Source organism: Pangasianodon hypophthalmus, chromosome 11 (assembly GCF_027358585.1).
Source record: "Pangasianodon hypophthalmus isolate fPanHyp1 chromosome 11, fPanHyp1.pri, whole genome shotgun sequence".
In the NCBI taxonomy this organism is placed as follows: domain Eukaryota; kingdom Metazoa; phylum Chordata; class Actinopteri; order Siluriformes; family Pangasiidae; genus Pangasianodon; species Pangasianodon hypophthalmus.
Window position 1 is genome coordinate 5,401,377 of NC_069720.1, and position 15,093 is coordinate 5,416,469.

The following is a 15,093-nucleotide window of genomic DNA, read 5'->3' on the forward strand; positions in this document are numbered from 1 at the left end:
AAGCTATTATTTTAGATATTTTTAATTTTAGAAAACAGTTACCTTAAAAACTGTTCTTATTCATATCTAGAAATTATTGTTGTATTTGAACAACTTTGTTGCTTCTTTTGAGTATGAGCTTGCTTTGTTGCTTCTTTTGAATATGAGCTTTGTTGCTTCTTTTCAAATATGAGCTTGCATACTTGTAAAATTCCTTTTTCTTAATTTTATCCAGGGAAGACGTCGCGAAATATAAATTGTGAGGGTGCCAATAATTTTGAAACCAATGTTCTGCAGGGAAAATGGATTTTACATGTGTACAACCTCATATTTGGTCCAAAGAAGCAAAAGTCCAAACACAACAATAGCTTCTGGCTACCAGTAAGAGCAATTTATTTGCATTTCTTTTTCCAATAATGACAATTTGTTAGCGTTCTTTTGGAATTTATTTTAAATACTGTGTGAAAATAAAACAATACATAGTCTCCACATGTTTAAGCTCAAAATATCAATATCACTCATTGCATGTGTTATTTCTTATACATTAATTTTTGCCCATCATGAGTAATTTTGCTACATTAATGAAACTAAAGATTTTTGAGAATTGTGAAAAAGATTTTGCTCTTTCTGAGACTTGAAGTACAATTCTTCTTTGCTATTTGTCAATAATGTTATATACCTTAATGAGTTTGTGATCAGTTGTCTGTGTATACAGTATGTGCCAGAATTTACACAGTCTGTATTTGTCTTACATTGAATTAAGTGAAATATTTATCTTTATGTGTTGTTGAAAGCGATAATGTTGTCAAGGTGAAACTGGTGGTGCTCGATCAGTTGATGTGACCTTTGTTGGGTTTGACTCTGTGACCTCTGGGGACATTTGCAGTTGCAGATTTTCTGCAAAAAAAAAAAAAGTTTTAAAAGCATTACAGTGATAAAATATAAATCTTTAGCACTGTGTTTGCACATTCTGTTTTTAAGATCACCTTTTTCCCGTTTACTTTCGTTATATAATCAAAATATTATAAATATCCTTATTTTAGTGTATGGATGAACCAATAAATGGCTCCTTTATTCTCTTATTTTCTTTAATGACTAAACTGACTTAATATTTTATTGGCTTTATTCCAATTCAGTTTCTTTTTTTTCCTTCATAAAATAGTGCAATAATTATTTTTTTTAAAATAACTAAAAAGTATTACAATGACTTGTTTCTGAACAAATACATAATACAAAAAAAAAAAAAAAAACTGGTGTTGATTTCATGAAGTGAAAAAAATTAAACAGTGTTATTTAATATCTAGGCCTTTCTTTAAAAAATCAGTGTGCTGAATTAAATTCAAAGACATCGAATAACAGCATTTATGTACTATTCATGTTATTTCGTGTTAGGTGATTGATAGGTGACTTTTAAATGTTAAAATGTTTAATAGGTGTAGTTTATGCACATTCTGGCTGTGTAGATGCTGCATGCTTCTCAGCCTCTTTCCCTTTAAGAGCAAGGACAAGAGGAGCATCAGTGGGGGAGGGGTATAGGCTGGGGTGGAACAGTCCAGTAATGAGCACATTCTGAGCATCATATGGCTTAAGACAATATAACATCCTTTTCTTTATATGTCTCTATAACTCCCCCACACAAAAAAGACGGGGGCGTTGGGGAGGGAGCAGGATCACTCGGACATTCTTATCTTTTTTTGAATCACAGTCTTCCAGGGAAGAAGCTTCACCTCTACATCACAGCAGGAGCACAGAGAGAGAGAGAGAGGGAGAAAGAGAGAGAGAGACAGAAGCAGGAGCAACGGGAGAAATGCTGTGCCAGATAGGTCTTGATAGGTGCATGTCTGATGAAATGCTGCATTTTTGTATTTAAAGCATGATCTAGAAAGGAGGCCTTCCTCTCTTCCATAGGTTCAGGCTCCTGATATACTGTTGCCATCACCGGTGCGGCACATTAGTGGTGGCGGTGGTGGTGGTGGTGGTGAGTGGGGTGCGATGTAATGTCTGGTTGAGCATATCAATGGTGCTGTTGCTGCTGTGTGGATCTGTGTGATTGTGGAAAAAAACAGGCCTTGTTTGCCTCCACGCAGGGAAAGCAGAGCGCCGATGCGAGCCTCTGCCTGGCGGGGCCGTGTGGAGAGAGACAGAGAAGTACACCATCTGCATGCCCATGGGAAGAAGCAGGCGTAATAAAGGCATCCATTACCACAGGCCCGGCACAGACAGCGAGGAGCTTTAACATTGGGATAAGAGCCTGATTAGTTGGGTTGCATCCCTTTTCCCTTTTCCATTTTGCCTTGAAAGATCCTTTTGTCTCCCTGACGAGACTCGAGATACAGGGAGGAAAGCTGCTTTAGCATTTCTGTTTATCACGGTCTTCCTTGCTCGTTTCGTGCTTTCTCTAACATTCTGAGGATTTGCCAAAACCTGTTTCATGCATGTCCACTGGAGGCAGGTTTGACTTTGATGATGGGGGGTCGTACTGTGGAGGGTGGGAGCAGGGCAAGGCTCACGGCCGGGGGGTCTGCACAGGGCCCCAGGGCCAGGGGGAATACGCAGGGGCCTGGAGCCATGGATTTGAGGTTCTTGGAGTGTATACCTGGCCCAGTGGGAACAGTTATAAAGGAACCTGGGCGCAGGGGAAGAGGCATGGTATCGGTGTGGAGACCAAAGGCAAGTGGGAATACAAGGGGGAGTGGACGCAAGGATTCAAGGGCCGCTATGGGAGGCTGGAAAGCATCGGCAGTGGGGCTCGTTATGAAGGGACCTGGAGTAATGGCTTACAGGATGGTTATGGATCTGAGACATACTCTGATGGAGGTGAGAAAAATGAATGTTACTGTTATTTCTCACTTCTCTAACCCAAAGTTGTTGCAGATTTTTAACTCATATTCACATGTATATGTTTCTAGGTGTGTCATTTTTATATGACTGCACGCTGAGTAAGCAAGTGGGTGAGTGGGTGGGTGGGGGTGTTCATATATATATGTGTGTGTGTGTGTGTGTAACATAGTAAAAATCTGCTCTTGCCAATTATGTAACACTGCAGTCTGAATGGTTATGTGATTTCCTAATCTTAAAAAAAATGCACATTTTTTTCAGCATATGTATTTAGAAGAGCACAAATGATAATGGCTGATGTTTGAAGTGGTCTATCACCACTCCACCATCTCATCCTATTCCTCCAGCACCATCCACACCACACACGCCTCTGTACAGTCAATCACCATGGAAACCAAAAGGCAGCGGGTCATTGGGTCACCAGAGACTCCAGTGTTCTGAAATCTGATTGGACGAGCTGCCATTTTCGTGATTCATTCCCTCGTGGGCCACAACTTCCGTTCATACGTGAATGCGGAAAATAGTACATTTAGGATTACAGTAGGGAAGGCATGGGATATAAAAATGTACTCGCTGCACATCCGTGACACTTAATGCATACAATTACACGTTCTTTTTATTTAACTACACTACAATTAATGACATTAATAGAAAATAGAAGATGCATTTGTTTTAGAGGAGGAAGGGGTAGTTCAGGGGTAGTTTACTGAATATCAGAGAAAATATTACATTCGTGTATTTATCGTTTATTTTAGGGATTTCTAGAACTCATTATGAGTATCAAATTACGCAAAAAAAGTACTATTTTAGAGTGTAACCCGCTGTTTTGGGCGTAACCATTCCTCTAGTACAGCACCTTGGACAGCTTCTGGTTTCACGCCGCGCCGCTTCCGGGTGACGTCACACAAAACAAGAATTCAGTCATTTCATTGGCTGCATCCTAACGCTTCCTTATCCATTATTTAAAAAAAATCAATATAGAGAAATCCACACCATCGATTTGTAAGGTTCATGATTTTGCCTTGTTCCTGCTCCTCAACTGTAAATTGGAAATGATCTATAAGAATTAGCAGTTGTAGAGATATTGTAATTTTCATATGAATAATAATACAATTAAACCAACCAATGGTATTTGTTATATGTTTATTAGAAGATAATTTATTGTTCAGTGAATTAAGTAATTACCAATACCAAATAAAGAATAATTAACTGCTGATTTTAATAAGCCAGATGTACCATTTGTACCATTATTTGACGATAATGTAATATCCACCTTAGAACTTATTATTCAACAAATACTATATTCTTTTATAATTTCACTGACAGCAATTTTTTATTTTTATCTTTTTTTTTTTATTTTTTTTTTTTTACCAATATGGAGAAATCCACACCATCAATTTGCAAGGTTCATGATTTGGCCTTGTTCCAGCTTCTCAACTAAGTGAATATGTAAATTATCAAGCTGCTTTTATTATTAGCAGCTTTATAGACACCTTAATTTTCATATTAAGAATAATAAAAAGTAAACCGACCAATAGTAGATGTTTATTAGAAGCTAATTTATTGTTCAGTGATTTAAGGTGTTAAGACAATTGGCAACATCAGAGTAAGTATAAATAACTGTTGATTTAAAAAGCCAAATATACCATTTGATGATAATTTAATATGCACATTAAAAATATTATTTAGCCGCTACTATGAATTATTTTGTAATTTCACTGACTGCACTTATTTATTGATTTTTTATTGATTTTTTTTTATCAGTGAGGAGAAGTCCACTCCATTGCTTCATGTGCCTTGTTCCAGCTTCTCAACTGTAAATTGTAAATAATCTATACAAATTAGCTGCTTTAATTATAACACTTTAAAAATAACATTTAATTTTTTTAAAGAATTTAAAAAATAACATTAATAATAATAAAAGTAAACGAACTAGTGGTATAATGTAGGTGTTTATAAGAAGCTAATTTATTGATAAATGAATTAAGTTATTAAGATGACTGACAATAGGGAAAGCATTATTAACTGCTTTAAAAGCCAAATATGCCATATGATGCTAATTTAATACACACATATTATTCAGCAACTACTATGAATTCTTTTGTAATTTCATTGACTGCCTCTCTGCACTTATTTATTGATTATTTAAAAGAAATCAATATGGAGAAATCCACACTATTGATTTGTAAGGTTAATGATTTTGCCTTGGTCCAGTTTCTCTACTGACTGAATAAGTCAATTATCTATAGCTGCTTTAAAGAATTGTAATTTCCTTATTAAGAACAATAAGAATAATAGAAAAGTAAACCAATCAATGATTATATAGTAGATGTTTATTACAAGCTAATTTATTGTTAAATTAAGTTGTGACAGTGATTGGCAATTCCAGAGAAAACATAATTAATACTGCTTATTTTAAAAGCCCAATACACCATTTAGCAAATATACATATAGAAGATATTTTAATAGGCATGTTACTACTATTATTCTGTAACTACAGTGAAACTCTTAGGAAAGGTAAGTGGTTATGAGAATGAGGAACTTGGACCTGCCTGCTCCTGGGAGTTTACGGGGTTAAATATCATATACATATATATATATATATATATATATATATATATATATATATATATATATATATATATATATATATATATATATATATAGGATGTTACTCAAGTGCTCATGTGTCAGACCTGAGAACAAGCCAAATAGTGCATGATAGTGATGAAAAAATACACAAATGGGTTTTAATCCAATTAGAAAAGATCAGATTCTGTGTTTGCCAGGAAAAGGAGAACATTGTGCCATGCTGTGTATATGGACCATGAAGCCTTGAAAGATTATTGAGTATATAGGCAAACAAGTTGCAGATATACTGCATTGTGGCCACTGTTTGACTTATTATATTATGTCTTCTCTGAAAGGTACCTACCAGGGACAGTGGTTGAGTGGTATGCGACATGGCTATGGGGTGCGTCAGAGTGTGCCTTATGGCATGGCCGCTGTCATCTTCTCCCCTCTGCGCACCTCCATAAACTCGCTTCGCTCTGAACACAGCGAGGGAGCTCCAACACCTGATGATGGCTCTGGTGTGAGTGGGGTGGCCGGCAGCCCGGTGGGACGTGGAGGCTTTGTGCTTTGTGCCCAAAGTGATGCTGACCGGCAACGGAAGAGGAAAGGGCGTTTCCGGCAGTCTATCCTGAGTGGCCTGAAATTACGCCGTTCTGAGTCCAAGAGCTCCCTGGCCAGCCAGCTAAGCAAACAAAGCTCCTTCTGCAGTGAGGCAGGCATGAGCACGGTCAGCTCAGCTGCATCAGACATCAACTCTAATGTCAGCCTTGGGGATGGGGAGACAGGAGCCAGTGTAGATGCAACAGTCACTGAGACATACATGGGGGAATGGAGGAATGACATGCGAACAGGTTGGGGGATCAGTCATCGCTCGGATGGACTGCGCTACGAGGGTGAGTGGTTTGGGAACAAGCGGCATGGTTATGGCTGCACCACCTTCCCTGATGGAACAAAAGAGGAAGGCAAATACAAGCAGAATGTTCTGGTGAGTGGCAAGAGGAAGAACATAATACCACTGCGCACCAGCAAAATTCGGGAGAAAGTGGACCGTGCCGTTGAAGCTGCTGAGAAGGCTGCAGAAATTGCTAAACAGAAGGCAGAGATTGCATTGTCAAGGTATGCACTCAGTGGCTTCTAACTCATCATGTTTCATCTTTAACCCTTAACCAAGGATATATTAAGAATAAACATTTTTATAGTTTTACCAATTAGAGATTTTAAATTACTTAAAAATTGCAAAATTAAGTTAAATATTGTGCTGAATATAACCTTTCTTAATACCACTTGATGCAGAACGAGCCATGCCCGAGGAAAAGCTGAGGCAGCTGAGGGAGTTGCACAGAGGGCCCTGGAGGAGTGTCGTCTGGCCCGGATTATTGCCAAAGAACTCTCCCCTTCCTTCCATCATTATGGAAATGGTCAGTAAATAGAAAGGTCCCTTTGATACATTAAAGTCTGTTCTGATGCACCATTGTCTTACTAACAAAATGTCATTGCGATCCACCAGGACTGGAATGCCAGAGACCAAAGCGTCAAGACAGAAAAGACAAAGAGGTGGAAGTGATCTCAACTGGGACGGACAGCCCAGAGCTCTGCACACCAGACACTACTCCTCCAGCCCAGACCCCAGACCTGAGTCCTGTCCTGAGCAACCCTCCATCACCTCCATGTACCCCACCATCTCACCGTGCCAGGAGCACCTGCTTCATGCGTCAGAGTGCTGTGGACGAACAGGGAGGGGCAGAGATTCAGGTTCTGGTTGAAGGAAGAGGCATGGACAATGGAAGAGGTGGAGCACACAGTTGGACTGCAGACATGTATCCCAACCGAAGGGGAAGCAAAGGAGACAGTAGCCGCTCTACCACACCATCCCTACTGGAGGAGGACATAGGCCACATCAATGGACATGAGCAAAACTCCTCAACACATCACTCATGGGAGAATGGCTCTTCCAATCACAAGCCCATTGAGCACATCTCCTCAGATAAGGGATGGGATCATATGCCATCCAATCAAAAGTCCTGGAAGCATACATCCTCGAATCACAAGTCCAGGGAATACACAATCTCCAAACACAGAGAATGGGAGCATGTTCCATCAAGTCACAACTCTATGGACCACAACTCTTCCAAGATCAAACCGCAAGTGCACACATACTCCAATCACAAGGCCTCGGGTCATAATTTGTCCAATCACAAAATTCATGAGCATTCTTCCTCCAATCACAAGCCAAAGGAGCATATCTCCACACATGCAAAACCACAAGACCGCGCATCCTCCCACTACAACCCTAGAGAGCATGTATCTTCCTATCGCAAATCACACGAGCATGTCCACTCCAATCACAAACCAAGCCAGACCTTTACCAATCATACAGCTGGTGAATCCAGTCTGAATGACTACCAGCCACCAGAACAAGGAGCCAAGAGCTCCAGTCTGGGATGGACTGTTGAGAACTCTTCCCAGTGGATCCCCTGCCACTCACAGCTGCCTGAGAAAGACAAGGAAAAGCTGGATGACTACCGGGTGGAAATGAGGTTCCAGCCCCTTGACTCCGTTTCGCAGCAGCACTTTGGCTCAGGCATGGAATGTCCAAGTCTCCAAGGGCACAATTCGCAGACACTACGTCAGCGGAATCATGAAGGAAAAGAGTGGAGTCTCGCAGCCAGGGAAGGATCCATGGACTCTGTGCAGATGCTGGACAGCCTGAATGTCGGGGTGGATTTGGAGGAATGGCCGTTGCACAGGGATGTCACCCTTTCTCCCCCTTTAACATCCTCTCCAATCACTCTAGAAAATGACAGAGAGCATCTGAACCTGGTCAAAACAAACTCAGTAAGTATGGCTGTATTAAAAAAGAATGGAAATTAATTTTTAAAATAAAATATTCCTTATGTGAGCATGAATTTGTATTGAAGGACTTGGATAGCTGTGTAAGTAGAGCGGGCACTTGTAGAGCTAATATTATACTGAATCATCATCGATAAGATCATTTTCCTGATGTCAAATGAGTCATTTATCTTCAAATAATAATGTCAGGCTTCAAGGAAAAGCTCACTGTAACTCTTTCTTTTTCTTTCCACAGGGCTCCAGCTCTGTCCTGGTGGTCATGGTGATTTTACTCAACATTGGTGTAGCCATTTTATTCATTAATTTCTTTATTTAAACACAATGGCCTAGAGAATGTTAATAACAGCACTTACTATTATGAAAAAGTAAGATATGCACATGCTGCACACTTAGCATCACTTCTCTATGTAAGGAACCCAGAATTTACATTAGTCAAGCCCATGTACACTGGAAAACACCATGTAAATTGTAAGTTTAGTTTGTGATTCCATTAATGATATATTTCCATTATTATCCATTAGGTATCTTTGCTTACTTTTTTTTCCTTCTCCATAATAAAGGCCCAGTAACAGTATTCTTTAGGAATAAAAGTATTGCACATATTTAGGATTTGAAGATACAATATTGCCTGATATAATTTGTCATGTCTTTCAGCTCGTTAACAGAGTTATTTATTTTCCTTTTGAGTGCACATCTGGCCTGATTTTTTTTTCTGAACATTATGATTGTATAGCTTAGTGAGATGGTCTTGTGGTCTTATGTACAAAGATGTTCTAGCGCATGTGAGGTGGTCAAGTGCACATGGCACTGATATGTAACTAGTCAGTCCAAGACTACACACCCCCTTGAATATCCCAGGGTACTGCCCTATAGGACCGCTGCAACCACTCATCAGTTCATCCATCGAAAATCTCGCATATCCATACCCACACTCTGTAAGTCAGACGTAAAGGCTATCTTAAAGGGCTTCATCATGACACGTTTTCATCCGAATCCAAATTCACAAGTGTGTAGTGAATGGGGTAATCCTGCGACGTTCTTCCTTCCTTCTCTAAGACGAACCCCTTTAGCACCATCACTGAATGTCAGCACAATTCAGTCCATTGCTTCGTTTGTTTTACTTCACACCAGACGACTACATACACAACTATGCCAAACATGCATCGTACTTCCTGTATGACCTGAACCATAACAGAGGTACATCGATGGTTGAGTATTCTGGCTCATGCTTTGTAAAGTTTGAGACTGTTACCTTTTGACCACTGCTTTCAATATACATATATATAAATATATATTCTATATTATTGACGAGTTAGTATCTTTTAACTGTTTGCAAGATATCATTGATAATGCTGAGTGCCTTTTTTTAATTGAAGAAAAAAAAATCATCCCAGCAAGCAGGCTTTGTACAAAGTGACGACATATACAGAAGTCGCGTAAGGAGGCATGGAACCATCTGTCTCTCTTTCTCTCTCTACTCACCTTTGAACTGAATGGGTTGGCTGTAGAACACTGAGCCCGTGGAAATTTTTACAGCATGTTTGTTGGCCTGTATTCTTCTGCTGTTATTCTGTGTGACTTTCTGCCTGTCTCTCTGTCCAGCAACTTTAGGTGACAATAGGGACTGAAAGCAGTGTAAAAAATGCCAGCTTGTTTCTCAGTGGGACCTGACTGAAATCATCTCAATTAATGAATGATAAAACTGCTACTGTATATTTTATACTACTCATCCAGTGACATCATCATGTTGTGGAATCATTGCATGCCCAAGCATGCCCTTTCTTACGCAATGATTTATGAGATGTTTCCAAGTTATGTGGAAAAATTAATAAAATGTTTGAGGTTATGATATTTTCTACAGTTTTCTTTAAAAAAAAAAAGAACAAGAACAAGCAACACACATGGATGTACATGTAAAGAAGGAAGTGATGTGGTAAGAATTCAGCAATTCAAATATGCTACTTAGTCACCTTTAATAAAAACTCGCAGGGGTTCCCATTGCTATCGCACATTCCAATTGGACGTTGAGCTAGTCTTGTTTCTATGTGGGTTAGTTATTGATGTGAAATATATAGATATGTGACAAATTCAAGAGAAACAATCTATAAAGTGTCTTTCTAAGTCATGCTAGGCCACTACAAGTGGCCAGAACAGCTTCAATGCACCTTGGAATCAATTCTGCAAGTCTGCAGAATTGTACTGGAACAATGAACACTGTTCTTCCAAATGATATTTCCTCAGTTGGTGTTTAGATGATGGTGGTCATCATGATGGTGTCTAACACATCACTTCAAAATCTCCCATAGGTGTTCAATTGGGTTGAGACCAATTGAAAACCAATTAGCATATGATTTACATAATTTTCACCTTCATTAAACCATTGTCCTGTGGATGGGGGTGGGGTCATCCTGAAAGAGGCCACACCCATCAGGATAGCATAGCATAATAGCATAATAGAGATTCTGTTATCTTATGCAGAGTATTCAATGTGAGTCACATGGCCTTCAAAATAAAAATTCAAGTTTTTAATAAGCAATTGTATAAGCGATGGAAGTCCCATGGCAGTTTTTAAATGTTTTATGGAGGTACCATGTGGCTTTATGTGAATACCACAAACATTCTGTCTTAAATGATAACCTAAGTGGAAGAACCATGAACTTTTTGGGGTCCTATATATAGCTCATGATTTCCCATGAATGCACCACAGTATCTCATGGAGAAGCCATGAGTTTATATGAAGTTCCCATGAACAATGGATTCCAGGGGGAATCCAATGGGAATTTTTTGATAACTACTGAAGTGCAAAAGTGTCATGCTAAAAGAGCAAATGTGTCCAGTGCAATATCTATGTTGCGTCAGTCAACACCACATGCATCAGTAGATAGACCTATGGAACATAGAGCCTGAAGATATTCCGGGCTTTAAGATATTACATGTTTTTAGGCACATCTCTCCTGTAGGAAGTCATTAATCACAATTTAAAGAAGGCTTAAAAATATCATAAAAGTGACCTACCCACTAACACTGCTATATTTGATTGGTTGTACAGTGCAACCACTCACATTTTTAATAGCAAGGCATTGCTAAAAGTGTCTATGCTAGGTGTTTCCATGAAACTGACTAGCAGCCGGGCTAAATGAGGAACACTGTTGTTTCTAGTTTTCTCTAAGAATCCTCAATCTTAAATATAAATACTTGAGTAAGATTAGAAGTACTAATGCGTTAATATTACATTTAAGAGTAACAAATACAATATGCTACATTTACGTTTTTATTCAAGAAATGTAAACAATCCCCATATATTAATTTATTCATCCATCTTCAGTAAATGCCTTAGGATTGCAGTAAATCAGAGCCTATATATACCAGGAACACCCTGAATATACTGTGGGTATATTCAGTAAGAGTAATTTAGTCTCCATTCCATCTACTGTCGTATTTTTGGGACATGGGATGAAACTAGAGAACTCGGAAAAAAACCCATACAGACACAGTGAGTACATGTGAAAACCCACACAAACAGCGACCCTGCATCATCATTGCACCATGGTTCTACCCTTAAGGGTATAGTAATATTGTATAAAAAAAAATAAATGTAAAGATACTGATATGTTAAATAAAGTTGTTATGAACAATTAATAAGTTATGAATAATTACTGATTGTTCCCCAAAGTCATTTAATTGGTAAGAATCCATTCTGTTTTCTGAATCCATGATCCGCTCTTAATTTCTTTCTTTTCAATTCAACCACTGGTCTCAACAGGCATGCAAGTGAATTAATAGCCTAGTATCCATATGCACATACAGTGGACACAAAAAGTCTACACACACCTGTCAAAATGGCAGGTTTTTGTGTCAGAACATTTTTCACCTTTATTGTGAAATTGCAACATGTAAAAATCAAGAATCAAACAACCAGAAATGTTTTAGGGAAAAAAGAAAAACAAAAAACTTCCAATACCCAACTTGCATAAGTGCGCACATGCTGTTATAATTGGGAATATGGCAGTGCTCAGAATCAACCAATTACATTCAAACTAATGTTAAATATTAATTAATATACACCTGTCATCAATTAAAGTGACTGATTAACCCCAAATAAATATAAGATTTTCCCAACATCATTTTGGTAACATCCAGCTGGAAAAGCCATGGGCCACAAAGAGATGATAAAGCAAGTATGGGATCTCATATATCAAAATATCAATCAGGAGAGGGTTACAAAAAAATTTCCAAGCCATTTAATATATATCATGGAACACTGTAAAGACAATAATCAACAAGTGGAGAAAATACGGCACAACAGTGGCATTACTAAGAACAGGACGTCCCTCTAAACCTGATGAGAAAACCAGGAGAACTCTGGTGAGGGAGGCTGCCAAGAGGCCTAGAGCAACATAAAAAGAATTGCAGCAGTTTCTGGCAAGTACTGGTTGGTCCCTACATGTGACAACAATCTCCCGAATTCTTCACTTCTGGGCTATGGGGTAGGGTGGCAAGATGGAAGCTTTTTTAACAACAACAACAACAACAAAAAATTCCAAGTCTGGCTAAAGTTTGCAAAAAAAAAAAAAAAAAAACAATCCAATCTCCCAAAACCATGTGGAATAATGTGTTATGGTCTGATGAGACAAAAGTTGAACCCTTTGGCCATAACACCAAAAGACACGTTTAGCTCAAAAAAACAGCACATCACCAAAAGATCACCATCCCCATGGTGAAGCATGGAGGCGGCAGCATCATGCTTTGGGGCTGGAGCTTTAATCAGGGTGGAGGGAATCATGAATAGCTCCAAATACCAGTCAAATTTGGCACAAAACCTTAAGGCTTCTGCTAAAACACTTAAGATGTAGAGGAATTTCATCTTTTAGCATAACAATGACCCGAAGCACACTTCCAAATCAACAAAGCAATGGCTTCACCAAAACAAGATCGAGGTTTTGGAATAGTCCGGCCAGAGTCCAGGTCTAAATCTAAATCCAACTGAAAATCTGTGGGGTGACCTGAAGAGGGCTATGCATAGGAGATGCCTAACCAATCTGACAGAGATAGAGAATGCTTTTGCAAGGAAGAATGGCAAAATACTGCTAAGTCAAGATGTGCCAAACTGACTGATCCTTACCCAAAAAGATTGAATGCCGTGATAATATTTAAAGGTGCTTCATCTAAGTATTAGTTTAGGGGTGTGCACACTTATGGACACTTATTGTACATTTTTTCTTTTTCTTTTTTTTCCACAAAATGATTCTTATTGTTTTTCACTTTAATTTATAGGTTGCAATTTCATAGTGAAGATTCTGACATAATTTTGTTTCATTCTTTTACATCACAAAAACCTGCCATTGTGTTTGTGCATATGTATATATATATATATATATATATATATATATATATATATATATATATATATATATATATATATATAACTCTGTGTTTTTGGTGATTTGATGAACCTCTTTGATTTCTGAGACATACATTCATAACCATAATGATCTGTCAACCCTGCTGAAAAATCCAGCTATTATTCTGACTAGCTCTGAGCTGCCAAAACACAGGACGAGTTGTTCAGACTTGCAGAGCATCGCTGCCAGCTGCTAGACGAAAATCGCTCCTAGTAATACTACAGTGTAGACAGTATGGCAACCATTTATTGATCAATTTAGTGAAGTAAGAAGTAATCTGGAAAATAGCTTACTATGGAGTTTGAACCATGCCATTATCATACATTAATGTGAATTTAAATGCAGAAATCAGAATTTGAATTTTGTAATTTTTAATTTGAATCATGCCATCTGAAATTTGAATTTCATGGTTTGCAAAAGAGCAGGTCTCTCTTTTTAGAAATCAATTTCTAAAAATCACTGAGGCTGTCTTTTAATTCATAAAATCTTCCAGACAAAAGCAGTCAAACACAGAACACTGAGATAACACTGGCTTCCTTATGTTAAACAGTTAAATGACACATCATCATTAATATATCCAACTTGTCCAAACGAACATTTTTAAAATGTTAGAACATGTACTTTGTTATCCGTTGTATTAAAAATGGGAGAAATGTTTTTCATACTGAAAGATTATAGAGGGACTGAGTGTTTCTTAGAAATCGATTATAGCTTCATTTGAATTTCAAATGTTCAATCGCACATCCTCGCATGTGAATTTAGGGTCTGTGTACACTGCGCTCATTTGTTTTTCATTTCAAAATAAAAAAAAATACAAAGAAGATGTTCAAAACAGCTTTTGAGAAACTTCCAAAATCTCAATTTTGATTTCACAGGGACTTTTACGATTTAAGATTGCCGTTAATCTCTGATGTGCTGCTAAAATGGATCAGTATGTGCCTTATTTAAAAAATAGCAAGAAGAAGATGAACGATTCAGCAGGATTTTCCATTGCTGAAGGTTTTAATCATCGCTCCCCTTGCAGTTGTAAAAAGCTTTGTGATGTTAGCTGTTGTAGCATTTCAGTTAATGTGGGTGGGTCGCTGACTGGATCAGTACTGTTAGCTAAATAGCTAAAAGATTCGTTTACATCAGGTCTCCAGTCAAAACTAATCGACTCAACTTGGTTCATGCCGAAAGATACCGCAGAGGTTTTTTTTTTTTTTTTTTAAGATTTGGATTCATGAATATGGCGGCATGGTGGCTTAGGGGTTAGCATGTTTGCCTCGCACCTTCAGGGTTGGGGGTTCTATTCTCGTCTCTGCCCTGTGTGGGCAGTTCTCCCTGTGCTTCAGGGTTTCCTCCCCCAGTCCAAAGACTGACTGACATCTCTAAATTGTCTGTAGTGTGTGTGATTGTGCCCTGTGATGGATTGGCACCCTGTCCAGGGTGTCCCCCGCCTTGTACCCTG

The 15,093-nt window shown here is 38.4% G+C and overlaps 1 protein-coding gene across 2 annotated transcripts; it reads left to right on the forward strand.

The window, feature by feature from the left end:
• The first annotated feature begins 1,333 nt into the window (after positions 1–1,333).
• jph3a (junctophilin 3a) lies at positions 1,334–10,087 on the forward strand. Of its 2 annotated transcripts, XM_026930282.3 has the most exons (6): positions 1,334–1,812; positions 2,067–2,796; positions 5,745–6,507; positions 6,685–6,809; positions 6,899–8,226; positions 8,477–10,087. In XM_026930282.3, the coding sequence occupies exons 2-6, from the start codon at positions 2,415–2,417 to the stop codon at positions 8,555–8,557; spliced, it is 2,679 nt and encodes an 892-aa protein (XP_026786083.1). In that variant the 5' UTR covers positions 1,334–1,812; positions 2,067–2,414; the 3' UTR covers positions 8,558–10,087. The 2 variants fall into 2 exon arrangements, with proteins under 2 accessions (XP_026786083.1, XP_053094350.1); XM_053238375.1 differs by having other exon boundaries at positions 1,334–2,796.
• Positions 10,088–15,093: the final 5,006 nt, after the last annotated feature.